The following is a 14,637-nucleotide window of genomic DNA, read 5'->3' on the forward strand; positions in this document are numbered from 1 at the left end:
GCCATTTATCTAAGGAAGCTCAGAGAACTGTTAAATGGCACCTCTAAAACCCACGATGACTTGAGCTAGAGAACAGTGCAAAATTCAAGTACAAGACAGAAATGCCCTCATAAGCCACAAGGGGAAGTTGGCTTCTTGTTTTACCTTTTGGTTTCGGGGCAAATCTTGAGCATTTGCAGGAGGATTGAAATTCAAAACTAGTCTTCGAAACTCCAGTAGGTTAAATAATGACTGAAAAGAAAAAATTAAGAAAATCTTTAAGCACTTCTACAAACAATAAAAAACTCATCCAGATAAGCCTTAGCAAAACAAATGAAGTGTTAAACATATGCAAGGTTAAGTTTTATTTCAGAAGGCGGATTATTGCTAAACATATTTTCACCAGAAGACAATTATTTTTGCCAAGAAAACAGTGTAATAAAATATCTCTGCACTTAATCACATAAAAGGAACAACACTTTACATGATAGGCAAATTACGTTTTACAACAAGAATTTTATTAATTGTGTAACTGTCAGTTTTCAAATTGACATAAAACACTGTTTAGCCATCTAAAATTCACCTTGTAGGCCCTCTATCATCTACTCCTCAGTGCACAGAGAGTACATCTCTGCAGATGCAACTTAATTCCACTTGCAATTAGCTGAACTTTTTGCATTCCGTTCTCCCCTCCCATTCCGATATAATCTGAGGGATGCACATTAGAGTAAGGAAATTGGGATATAAAGCTTTGCAGGTACATTCCCATTTTATGGACACATGAAAAGACAGGTGTCTGTCTGTCTGTCTAGGACATGAAAACAGGTGTCTGCAGGCACACCCACAAAGAACTCCACAGTGTAACACAGAGCCTGGAGCCAAGAATAAAAGAGCAAGATGACTCTGGGTTGCAAAAAATAGAAGTCCAAAGCATTGGCTGAGAACTGGAGGCCTCAGCACCTATGGAACTGCATCACTGCTTTTCTATACAGGCAAAAAGCATCTTAACTAAAATCACTTCATTACAGAAGAGCATTTTGATGAAGACAGGGTAGCAGGAAGGTCAGAAGTACCTTAAACATGCTCATCAGAGAAGCACAGGAAAGATTTGCCTTCCTATTTGTACCTTCTTGGGTTTACAATCTATGATTAACTCCCCTCCCACTGCATCACATATCTCAGCTATTTGTTTTGGAAAGGCAGAGTTTGCTTACCCCAGCAATAGACTTTGATCCCAGAACTTGTCCTACCCATGTAAAGACTTAAGTCACAGATCACAACAGGTTTAATAGGTTTTCAACACCACACTGCCAAGTGAGTGAAACCCAAATTGTGAAGAGGCTCTGCACTTATGCCAGTAATTTAGAACATATTGATAGGAAAAAAAAGGTTATGAAAAATTGTCATGTTCCTGACTCTCTTTGTGAAAAGAGCCTGTACAGAGCCTAACCTTTTTCCATACCCCACAGTATACAGCACCCCCAACAAAACGAAGAGGCTACTGTTGTCACACTTTTTAGATTTAAAAAGTATCAAAAACATCAGTTGAAAAAAGACCTTTCTGACCTTGCTGAATCAAGGCAGACAACTGAGCAGTCAAACTTTTTTCCTGTTTTTCTGTTCAAAATACATGTTCCCCTTTTATCCATCCTTGCAGAGAAGGAAGATTAAAACAGAGTTCTTTGTTTACTTACTCAAAGCAGAGAAAATGTTAATATTTAATTCAAGTGTCAGTCTAGAAGCTGATACTAATTGAAGTTATGTCTCATGATGTAACAGCATTCCACTGGTGGGCTCTTCATCAAGCAAAACATAGCAATGTTTTATGTACAAAATAAACCAGCTGCTGAAATATAATGTCCAAAGGCTGAATTCTCTCCATAACTAATCCAAGTGCCATCGAAGTGCCAAGCAGCTGAGCAGGCCAATTTCATAACACAAATACACAAATTATGTACAGAAAACTGTATTCAAGTTTAGCATTTTTGCCTGGCATTCAAACCAACAAGTTTTCTTACAAAAATTCTGTTTCTTTAATTCAGAACTCTACTGATCATAATTCCATGCTTTCCGACTGACCTGCACAAACCTATCTGTGCAATCTGCTGAGTGTAATTAAGAGGATTGTCCAATTTTGTCTTTTCTTCTTCAGCCTTGTACTATTCACAATTTCTTATGCAAGATGTTTAGTTATTAAACTTCTCTCCAGGGCAGGTTACACCGTGCATGGCTGGTTTGAGTTGCAGCAGAACCCTCACCGTTCATCTGCTGCCAACACCACCAAGGCACACACAGGACAGTGTCACGTCATAGCTCACCTATACCGAGCTAAATCAACTCAAGGAAGCTTCTACCTTCACTAAAAAAAGATAAATTTCCCAGTGTTAAGTGTAAACAAGTGCCTGAAACCAGCTATTTTTGTGCCTGAAGTACCTCAGTGAGGAACCTGTAGTTCCTCCTGAGGTAAGGAAACAAAAATGAGCTCACTTAAGCCCAGCAGAGACCTCCAAGGCCAACTACTCCAAAGCCCAGAAAGGGGTGAGGCAAAACAATTTCCAGTTTGCTGAACCAACTTCTGTCCAGGTTCCCTGCACCCAGAGTAAGTGGCCCATGAGGCAGAAGCTGCTCTTCTGCAGCCACCAAGAGACACAGCAGAGACTGTCTCTGGCCCAGGTGCCACTCACTGGCCCCAGCCTAAAGCTCCAAACACATTTGCTTTCCAAACACACTGCATGAAGTGGCACCTCACCTCTTACCCACTTGGCTTCAGCTGCACAAAGGTGTCAGGAGTCCCAGTGCAAGAAAACAGGCAGGATCCAAAAGGCAGATACTTCACATCTACCATCCTTGATCAAATACCTTTACAATTTACTAAAGTATGCAAAACTTATACATGAAACAAAAACTCTCTACAAGGTGGGTTGTGGGGTTTTTTTCCCCCAGTGTATTTAAACCATGTAAAAGCTGTCATCTGGAAACTTGACCAAGTCAAGCTAAGTTATACCAATTCAAATCACCGTGAAAATCAACAGATTTTTGGAATACTGCCTTGTACTATGTCAATTTTGGGGGGTGAACAAGACAGTAAAAGTAAGTGAGAATAAACAAGAACAGAAATCCAGTGTCAGTTTAAGGCATTCACACCAACAATGCTGAATAGCAACAGACATATTGTGCCTTTCCCCTGCTATCGGTGGTTATGATGTATTTTCAGTCATGCCAGAGAGAAGTAGGTAGAGTTGTAGCTTCTATACTTCTATACTTCTATACTAAAACATTCACTTTTCTGAGTAATGCTTACTTACATAGAGTCCAAACACAATTTCTGAATTTAAGTCGCCTTGGCTTCCCTTAAAACACTCTGCTTATCCCTTTCACCTCCTAGGATTATCAAACATAAGGACCTTGGCAAAATTTAGGTTGACTGCGTAAAGGGTTAATTCTTAACATTCAAGAACTGTGATGCTGCATTAATGCTGCAAGAATAGAAATTAGTCAGCATACTACATTATAAATGCCTGGCATGCAACACAGGTCATTAAAAGCCACCAGCAGAGTCCTAAATTAATAAAGTTACTGACACCAATAACACTTAGAGAGTAGGAAAACACTACTTCTGAGTCTAGATAAAAGATGACCCAACAAGCTGCTGCAGAAGCTTCAGACGGGCTCTCTGATGGATTCTTGCAAGTTTGTAAGCATCGGGCACTAAAACCAGCTGTTTCACTAACAGACTGTTGAAAACATTTGGTTCTCTTTGGCTACAAATTTTGTATTCATTTCCAGCACTGAGAACAAAAAAACAAGAAAAAGGCAAAAAATTGTCCAAAGAACTGTGCGTTATTAATATGCATCACCTCTATACAAGTTTGTGTGAAATACTAAGTTCAGAATACCATGAACACGGACAGCTTCCCACTGAATTTGCAAAGGTTAAGCTTGGAAGGACAGAAGGAAGACAGAATAGAAGGAAGAAACCCAAAAAGCTTGAAAGAGCAACCCAAAGAGCTTGAAAAGCAATTCTTGGTAAGGAAAGAGAAAAGCATGCATTCCTATAGAGCTCCTAAACAAATTCCTTTAGGTACTGGCATTTAGCTAAAACATGATCTTGTGTAAGTTGAAAACTTAGATGTATTAGCACATCACAACACCCATTTTCCTCATTTAGTCATCTAGGGCCTTTCATGCATTTCCAATTTGACATTTATTTATTTCATTTTTAATTAAAGCCACAAAGCCAAGACCACATCTACCTTCATTCTGTGTAACAACAGAGAGCAATCTTAAATAGTGAATACATTATTACTGTTCTAAAAATAAAATGCAAAAATAGAGCCCTATGTCATAAAGTATATTAATTGGAATAGTTTGCCTCTGCCAATGTGACAAATTAGATTTATGTTCTTACTTCATTTTACAAACAATTTTGGTGGTTTAAGGTATATAGAGACAGTTTTAGTAGGGCAGATTGGCTATTATTAGAGTTAACATTTTATTCATGTTAATAACTCAAAGAAAAACACAGAGCTATGGAATATATGGTCCTATCTGCGTGCATTGCCATGTTTCCTCCAATAGAATAAAGCACTTGAAATTTACTAGTTATCAATATTTGAAGTGCTAAGGTTCAAAGTAAAAGTACTCCTAAGTACTGCACAAATTAGTGATTTAATACTCCTGCATGCCTCCAATTTAATATTAGTGTCCAAAGCTCCATATTGCAAAAACATGAGCAACTTCACTGACAGCTGAGTCCAGTTCTCACCAACGTGCAAGCCTTTTGGACTCTGTATCACTGTATCTTGAGAGAATTGGGACTGTTCAGCCTGAAGAAGAGAAGGCTTCAGGGTGACCAACTGTGGCCTTCCAATACCTTAAGTAAGCCTACAGGAAAGATGGACAGAGACTATCCTGGAGTGACAGGACAAGAGAGAATGGATTCACACTCACAGAGTAGGTTTAGATCAGATATTAGGAAGAAACTCTTTACTGTGAAGAGGACAAGGCACTGGCACAGTGGAACACTGGAAGTGTTCAAGGCCAGGCTGGATGGGGCTCAGAGCAGCCCGGTCTAGTGGAAGGTGTCCCTGCCCATGGCAGGCGGTAGGAAGCAGATAATCTTTAAGATCCCCTCTAACACCCAGGCCATTCTATGGTTCTAACCTGGGAGAATCACTTCTCTCTCCTCTTTAAGGCTTTCCACTTTTTCTATTTGTTGATTTTTTTTTTTTTCTCCTTTTTGGTTCATATTCTTGAACCTACTTTCTCACAACAAAGTCCATAAAGTGGTTGCACCAGTTGCTCTGCTTGGCCCAATGTTCCCTTCTATCCTGCTCCTCCTTATAACTTACTCTAAATTACTCTGGGGTTGTCTCCCACTCCACATGTTTGTGTCTTGTTCCTGTTAAGTCATAAATCCTGTTTCCAGAATAGATACTAATGACAGGCATTAAGAAAATCAGGAAGTCACCCAAAACATAGTTTTGTGCTTCTTTATATACACTGAGGATTTGGCACAGTCCAAAGCTTCTCTCACACTCTTTAGAAAACTTCATGTAAGGAAGACAGAAAGGAAGTGAGGAAAGCAGCTTCAACCTAGGACTTGAGCAGGTTCCTGTTCAAACTTCACTGTGGAAGTATAGGAAGAGGAGTTTTCCTTTTCTCTTCCCCGCTGAAACCAAAACTCATACAGACAGATATGACACTGCCCGACGGCTGAACTTCAGCACAACCACCCCACGTGTACAGTGGCAGTGACCAGGAAAACATGTAGCAACTTCAGAATCAGAGAGCAATTCAATCCCACGTCTCAAAAGTTTTGGAAAATACCTCTAAAAGGATATTTTTACTTACAACCAACGAACCAATTAGCTTTCCACACTGCTGAAAACCTAGGTATGAAATGCAGTTTTAAGCCATCATTTCTTACATCTCTAAAAGGCTGAGGTGCAACATGGAACAAGATGGAAAACAGCTTGCATACTGTTGGAGCTGGAAAGTCAAACTAAGACCTCTAGAAGGCTTGGGTTAAGTCAACATTTTAAACAGACAGCTCACTATGGCATTACCAGCCTGCATTTAGAGAACATTTACTTGTTTATAGCAACAAACTCAGAACACTACTGCAATTTAGAAGACAGCTAAGTATGATATGTGTCCAGAAGAATTCACTTTATGCTTGTGTCTTGGCACATACTAAAAAATGCCATTCAACCACTCCTCTATTACATGGGCAAAGCAAGAAAAAAAATCTGTTAGGACATAAAATAACAGCCAACATTTCCTTACATGGTTACAGTTTTCAACTTCTTGCCTAAATGAAGTGACATAAATTTAAATAACACACCTAAACTAGGCATCCTGTATCCTTTATTCTAACTAAATGGGCAACTATTTATGAGTCAAAGTGAAAGCCATGATTCATTAAAGCTTTTCATACCTTTGCAACAAATTTTGCAGTATTACACATCAGTAAATATATGGTAAGAGTTTGAAATATCACACAACCTGAGGGAACCAGAGACTACAGAAGCACAAAAAGCAGGAAAAGGAATACCCTGTCAGCAAATATCATAGGATGACTGAATTTGGAAGGGACAGGTTCACTTTACAGGGCAACAGAGGGAATGACAGAGGAATGGAAAGAAGAAACTAGATTTCCAACATCATCATTCCTCTGCCCATGAAACTCTACAGAACGGTTTATATCTATACCCCCCACCAGCCTGCGCCAGGCTGTTCCACAGTGAAAAGAGTGGAAAGAAAATATTCCATCAATGACCAATTTAACTCACATGGGGATCGAGCACTGAATGTTCTTCAGCCTACAGCCTTGCACTGCATGCCGAGGGAAGCAAGGGGCTCATGTACAATGTATATATGTGCACATTTAATTATATAATCCTAGTCTTTTTGGTATTAATGCACTACCACATCATCCATCCCAATCCTTCCCATTCATCATGACAAATGAGAAACCTAAAATAATGTACAAGTTAGATACTTGTGGTAGGCTGCTTTAAAGAAGAACAATATTGGTAAGAACAGTAGCTGAGTCACCAACCGGGAAGAAAATACTTGCTCGATTCTCACCCATCAAGCTGGTTCACTTCTTCCCAGAACTAGAAGTCTAGGATCAGAGGAGATCCTAACCTCATATATACTGACATCAGGAAAACAAGAAGGCTGCTCCCAAACACAAAACTACAGAGTAAAATGCCAGAAGTGGTGTTAGGGACCCTGAAAATAAAAGTTAAAGAGCACCCTTGGAGATTTATGCTTGTTAACTTCATTCAGCAAGCTATGCACTTTTGGGGAAGAAAAAAATCTCATTGGACTCTGACATACTCACAGAGAAAAGAGTGTGGAGATGCCAAGCCCCAGCTGTCCTGTTGGGATATCTCATTTGGTAAAAGGAGGGGCTGCAATCTGGCCCTCTGGAAGTCATGAGATGGGGAGGGGAGTGCACATGGTAAACGAGGAATGGGACTGAAGAAAGGGGAAACAGCAGCATTTACAGTACACTTTTCACTGATTCCCCACACACTTTCCTCCTCCCACAGAAATCTGCCTCGGCACACCGAGTCTCTGACGTTCTCTAAACAACCTGGGCATCATCTCCCATGGCACCCTTTCCACAGGGCAGGTCCTGCCAGGACATTACTTCTTGCACATGACCAGAATGCTACCTGGGACTCCAAAAGATAAAGTTAGTCTAGTGCAATGTCTTAAACCAAAATATCTAGGGGAGAACTTGCACAGCCAGCAAGCTTAAGACATGATTCCAACAACTCATCCATGTCCTGTGTTACTTGCCTTCTACATCCCACATCCTGCAAACTCTTAACTTGTGCTCAGCGTGACACAAAGGAACTGCTCCACAGGCTCCATAAATGTATTATTTCTAAGTCATTTTCAAGCTATAAACTCTTACAGCCAAGAAAACTGTGACGTTACCTTTTCACAAGGAAGCCACTAAAATCTACTGCAGAAAAGTAAAGACATACAGTGGTATGTTTGTGTTTTGTTTCTTTAAAGAACTTGATGTCTTAAGCTCTGTTTCAAAAACCAGACATATGTAGTTACAATAATGAGAATATTAAAAAATTAATAAATAAAGAAACAACGCACAGCCAACACAGAAATACTCTAAAGCCTCAAGATTTATGGGTCCTTCATCTAACTAAACAGTAGCAAAAGCATGCATGGGTGAACTCCTGTCCCACATGTAAGTTTATTACAAGTTCAAGAAGAGGTAGAAAAATCATTAAGGATCTTGATTCATTTCTTGGCAGGTGAGGAAGAAATGAACGTGATTTAATACAGTTTTGTTTCGACATATTGTCTTGGGGACTCAGTTTTAAATTAATGTTATTATCAAGTCAGAAGTCCTCAACAGCAGGGCAGATTTTCAGAAGCTACACTGTGTGAAAAATATTACTGCTCATTCTAACGCTGCTGATTGTAACTGCTGAAAGCAAAACTTTGTTTTGGAGCTCTCTGAAGAGAGACTCCCCTCTTCACCTGCAGAAGAGGGTGACTTCCACATGTGCCTACTTCTCCAAGGCAAAATAAATACAGGTTAAAGGCAACATTTCCAGCGATATTTGAATCTTGTTAGAGCTTGCTGTCACTCACTAGAAATGTCTCTGGAGGAATTTCATGCTCTTAATGCAAATACACAAACCATTTATGACTGCATTTCACTAAGCCAGTTAATTGGTACATACATTGCAAAAGGAAAGCATAAAAATGTCAAAATCTTTTTTTTTCCTTAACAAGCACCCCTTAAATGGAAGGAAGATTTTTATTTCTTTGCAATTTAGTTTTAGATTATATTACACAATATATCATTGTGACTGACAGTAGTTAACATTTAGATATTGTTGACCTAAGCAACGTGTCAGGTTACGAAAGCGTCCCAAAGAAAGCAAGAAAATATTTCTACATAGTCAATGCAACCCAAGTAGTCAATCTGCCCTGTGAATAAATAAATATGGTATTAGCTAATGTTCTAAATTAACATGCATTAAATTTCCTAGGATGGTTGCTTGAAACATAAATCTTCCTGGCTGACAGATAATATTAATAACCTAAATTTTCAACCAACTGAAGTTATAAATCTTTCAATGGTTTGCTTGAAGTACATTCCATAGACCTAACTCCAGAAGTTTCACTATCTTTTAGGATCAAGCCATTATAATTCCAGACACCACAGACTTTTCACATAGTATGGCTGGTGACCATAAGAACTAGCTAGGTCTCTTTCAAATCTGTTTTCAAGGTATAAAGTTGCACACTGGGTATAAATAACATGAGATCATAGGTCTAGCAGAGGTTTTTACATTCTCTGCCCTCTGCTCTTACCTCTGTGGTTAATAAATTAAAAATTCAAGTTTCCATGAAAACATTTATTTAAATATTTGCAGTTTCCTATATATAAAAGTCATTTACAGAAATGCACACACACAAAATCAGTCATCTTTAAATTTGGGACTACTAGGAATGTAAAATCTGATTATACAATAGAGAAGATAAAACACCAAGTCACATTATCTCCATAAAGATCTTAATGAAAATAAAATGTTTGCTTCTGTTAGGACAATGTTTCTGCTATTGCAAAAAGAGCTATGCATGCGAAGGAATAAGGAAAGGAAGAGAAATGAACAAGGGAAACATGAAAAGATCTCTAGGGACACAGAAATTTTTAACACCTGTTAGTTTACTAAATGCCTAAAGAGGCCTAAGAACATAAAAACTTCAGTATGAAGGAGGGGTCATAGAACAATTAAATCTTTTCATTTCATTACCACAGCGTTACCTACACGCAACCTGCAGGTAAGTAAATCCTTCCTGTTAAAAAAAAAACCAAAGCAACAAACAAAATGACCCACTACAAACAAAACCAAAAACCTCCAAGTCAGGCAGAACATGGGTAACAGTAATCCAATGTATGCAGTCTACTGGGATTTCAGGGCAATTTCTGAAGAAGTCATTCAATGAAAGCTTTTAACTAAGCGCCAATGAGGTGAGATGGAAGGTCCAGGCACAAACAAATAGGCAATCAAAAATTAAGAGAGGAGCAAGAGCCAAACATCTGTTCCAGCCTGAAGGGAGGTCACTGCAAATTCACAAACTCTGTGCTGTAAAATCCAGAAGAGATCTAAAAAGGACAGCTAGTTTTGACCAGGTTTACTCAGTAAAGAGATATGCAGTGTAGTAAAAGCAAGAGCTGGCAAACATGAACTGACAGAAATATCATAGGAGACTGAGTATCTATGTAAGAAGAAAGCTAAATTCAAAACTGCTATGTGTATGGTGAGGTCCATGGTGGAAAGCAGTTCTGGAATTTATAGATAATGATGGGCACCAAACTAACTAGCATTATTCAAAACTTTGAATTTATGCCACATGGTTCCATGAAAGTATCAGATCAATACATGAAGCAGAATCATAGTTAAAAGCAGAGTAAAACAATTAGGAAGGGAAGACAGAATGAAACAGAAAACATTAGTATACAATAACAGGGTAATTCAGCTCAGAAGATACTGATGGAAGTCTCTTGTCAAGCCTCCCACTTGACCTCACAGGAGGTCACCTGTGAGATCACACCAGGATACTCAGGGCTTTTTTTCAGACATCTTAAAACTTTCCAAGGTTTGACAGCCCCTGCACAGCCTCTCTGGGCAACCTCCACTGCCTGCCTGTCTTCATGGGAAAAAATGCTTCTTATATCCAGGCTTAATCTTCCTTATCTCAATGACTCCTATTGCCTCTCACCCTCCCAATATGCACTGCTCTAAAAAGCCTGGCTCCAGTAAATCAGAAACCTCTTTTATTCTCCATGACTTATCAAAAATGAGAGAGTTGCCTTGCTAAGACGTTTTCCCACTGTCTCTAATCACCACTGGACATAGCTCAGTGGGTCCTTTGGAGTTATATGGGTCAAATTAGCATCTTGAACTCTACAGACAGTTGCTGCAGTCAAGAGTACCCACATTACCTCTAGTTCTCCCATTTTTGGGGAACAGCAGATTCAGCTGTGCATCACCCCTAGTTGGCCCATCAGTGCTCATACCAAGAAGTGATTCCTCAAACCCTCCAGAAATCTGGCTTGCTTGTGTCCTGCTGTGTTGGAGCCAGCAAGAGTCAGGATGTTTATTAAAGTTTCCCATGAGAACCACAGACTGTAATCCAGAGACTTCCCTGACTTTAAGAAGACTGTGTGCACATCCTCATCCTGAGGTGGGTAGTCTGTAGCAGACTAATCATAATGGCACATTTCTACCAGCCTCTCCTCTGATCCTGATCCACAGACTCTCATCTTAAACTGTCACCTTGTCCCACACAAGTACCACACACATTTGAGCTACTCCTTCAGGAGGAAGGCAGTGCCTCTCCTTGTCATCCCTACTTGTCTTTCCTGAGGAGCCTGTATCTCTCCCTCATACCACCTCCAATTGACAGCACACTCACATCTTAAGAGCTTTCCTCATCCCCCAACTAAAATGCTACTAGAGCTAGAAAAGATCTGGAGAACAGCAACAAAGCAGATCAGAGCTTAGAACAGATTCTACAGGTGGCAGTTCAGCATCCAGCCTGGAAAAAAAAAAGACCACTGAGGTGTTGAGAGTAGGAGAGCAGCCCACAGAACCATAATGGCAATCAACTTCTGTTTGGTCCACCGGGAGACATGGAGGCTACTGGACAAAGATAGTAGGAGTCAGGTTCAAAAAAAACCACATGAAACTGAGGCAGTTCTTCATGCAATAGGAAGCACAACTGTGGAATTTCTCCCCAAAGGACCCTATGGGTGCAAAATTTTGCAAGGTTCAAGGAAGACAAGTACATACAATGGAGGTCCCCTGGGGCTTACCACCTAAATAAACTGCAAAGGATTAAAAAAAACCTTCCAAGATAAAAAGTAGTGGGAGGCTCAGTAGTGTTTTACTAGAGCAATATCCTGAGTACTGTTTGCACTCTTCTGTAAGCACCCATCTGTGGAAATTGCTGGGCAGAACATTGATCTAAATGGACTCAGCCTGAAGTACAACAGTCATCTTTCAACAGCCAGTATGAAAGTAACAGTATTAGTTTGTCTGAAGTGCTTCAGCCTGATACCAATTTGCTAAAAAGGGGTATTAAATATTTTATTTTCTTCCTCTCAAAACTCAGACTATGAAAAGTTACAATACTCTGCATTTGTTTCTTGTAGACTAAAAAAAAATTTCCCACTACTGTATTCCAGTTTCATGCTCAGCTTTCTGTAGGTTAAAATGCTTTTCAGTAGATCTACAGATTATTTACAAAAACATACATCTCCTAAGAGATGGATTCATAAAGTTTATGTACATCAATTATTGATATTAGAAAGTTAGCTTTCAGTACACAAGTTGCAGTATCTGTATTCATTTCCCTACTCACCCTATCTTTTTATAAAAAAGCATACATATTGATTGTATTACATAAAACAATCAAAACCAGTTGCAATTGCATCCATATCAGACCTTCCCCTTCATTCTTCTGAAGTTTCCTGCTTTATCAGTTATTCCTTTTACCTTACCCAGCTATGTGTATCCCCTTGTAGCCACTCGAGTAAGCACTCCATGACTATCTCCACTCTTCTACCTACCTCCATTGTCAGCCATCCCCTTTCAGTCATTTGCATGAGCTCCTTTTAATACAAAAAGTCAGTTCCTCATCTGTAACCCAATTTTCCCATGCTCTTAGGCATCCACAACTGCCACTGATGTCAGCATCAGCTGCACACACCCAGGATCTTCAGAGAGCCAACTCCTTGTCTTCAACAACTTCTTAGTAAAAAACATTTTGAAGCTTCACTTAGATATGCTACTAGTACTTTCTGCACTTTAATCTGACTTACGGACAGACACATTAAGAGATTCAATAAATAAGTATTGCTCATAAACGTCTCATGCAGTGGCCTGAACTACCCAGGAAAAGAGATGATTTTAAGTTATTCACTTAAAATGAGCTAACTCACCTCCCAATAGATACAATGAAGAGTGCACACAGCTAATTGAAGAGTGCTTACCTGAATGACAGCACTAAACCAGCACGTGTTGCCAACATTCTTTAATCCTACTGGGCAGTTGTCTTGCCGCTTTCGATCATAAGGGTTTGGAGAGTCACTCCATACCTCTGGATGCGTCCTCTTTAAACTTGCTTTATTTTCTGCAATACTGGCTTCTAGAACTCTTCAGGAACAGAAGGGAGGGGAAAAATGTGAGAAAAAACCAAAAACCCCAGAAAAACAAACAAACCCCCTCCCCACCAAGTAGTAAAATACATTCAGGTAGTAATAGAGACATGATGATGACATCATTCACTTATTGCTGCTGAGCAATATATGCAATATATTATGTTATATGCAATAACATGTCTTCAAAATGCTATTTTAATTTTAGCTATGCTACAGCAATTCCATTACCTTTTGGAAAATGGTATCAGTGAGTGCATTAATCTCCTGTGAGATCTCTAGATTACAAGAGCCATGTCTACAAGTCATCAATTATTTAAGAACCAGATTCAAACAGGATGGATAAATTTTAGGCAGCACTAACAGTACAGTGCTTTCATCTACAAATGCTTTTATTGCTGTGCAAAGCACAAAGTCGCCAATCTTCCATTTACTGACAGGAAGCCAAAGCTAGCTAGGCAACTTTCAAAAATGACCGCAGTTTTCTTAGTTTCCACTTTTGCAACTCATGCAACTGTGCTAATCCCTTCACATAGCAAGTAATTACTTTATGAGCCATGGAGAGACACCTCCCTGCAATTTTTCAAATGCCACCCAGCACTCTAATTTGTATGCTTCAATGTCCACTTTCTTTGCTGGAAACTATTCCTATGTGATTTATGCTGAATATCCGTATTTCACATGACAGTAAAACCTGATGGGTGTGAAGCTCTCCAACTCAAGCTTCACTCAACACGTTATTTCTGCATCAGCACGTATGCTCAGCCTGGCAACAAAGTACACTTTTGTGGCCAGGTATATTCTAAATAGCAAGATGGAGGTGGATGCATTGAGGTCATGTAACAGTGGCTCTAACTCATATGACAAGAGCCTGGTGTGTGCACTACTGACACAGTAGTCACTGTCCCCAGCCATCCAGTCCAACTCTGAAACAAAAAAAAATGCTGAGCTGCTCTCCAACACCAAGCATAGGATTTCACAAGCTGCAACACAAGCGTCTAAGCAGTCTGAGCAGCATGAAGAGTTGCCCCCTTTCAGTTCTAGACTCACTAAACACAAAAGAAAGGCCAGGCTTAGGTTGGTCTGTAAAGGGAGCTCCTAAAGGATAAAGTTTGAACATCTTAGGAAAAACATAGAAGCGGACAACCCCCCACCCCATAATCCCTCAGTTTCCTAACTACACCTTTATTTCAAGCTATGTTCCTGTTAAAGGAAGAAAAGCTATCTTACCAAGACCTGTGAACCATCAGATTAATTTACTGGAGATAACTGCCCTGGGGAACATACTAATTTGTCATTGATACTTATTTTGGAAAAAATACAGTAAAAGAGAGGCATTCTAAATTTGAGAGACCATTTGATACAAATACCATTTTTGTATCCATCTGTCTCAGAAAGAACATAAAACTGGTAATTTCCTAAGGATTAACCAATTTAGT

At 39.5% G+C, this 14,637-nt stretch overlaps 1 protein-coding gene across 2 annotated transcripts in view; it reads right to left on the reverse strand.

Annotated features, from left to right (window-relative positions):
• Nucleotides 1-14,637, reverse strand: part of USP25 (ubiquitin specific peptidase 25) — an 89,099-nt gene that overhangs the window by 38,892 nt on the left and 35,570 nt on the right. For both annotated transcript variants that reach the window (XM_069024155.1, XM_069024147.1), the window contains exons 5-6: nt 13,034-13,196; nt 145-231 (exon numbers count right to left, since the gene is read on the reverse strand). In XM_069024155.1, coding sequence (XP_068880256.1) covers nt 145-231; nt 13,034-13,196 — 250 coding nt within the window. The remainder of the gene's footprint in view (nt 1-144; nt 232-13,033; nt 13,197-14,637) is intronic.

Source organism: Aphelocoma coerulescens, chromosome 1 (genome assembly GCF_041296385.1).
Source record: "Aphelocoma coerulescens isolate FSJ_1873_10779 chromosome 1, UR_Acoe_1.0, whole genome shotgun sequence".
NCBI lineage: Eukaryota > Metazoa > Chordata > Aves > Passeriformes > Corvidae > Aphelocoma > Aphelocoma coerulescens.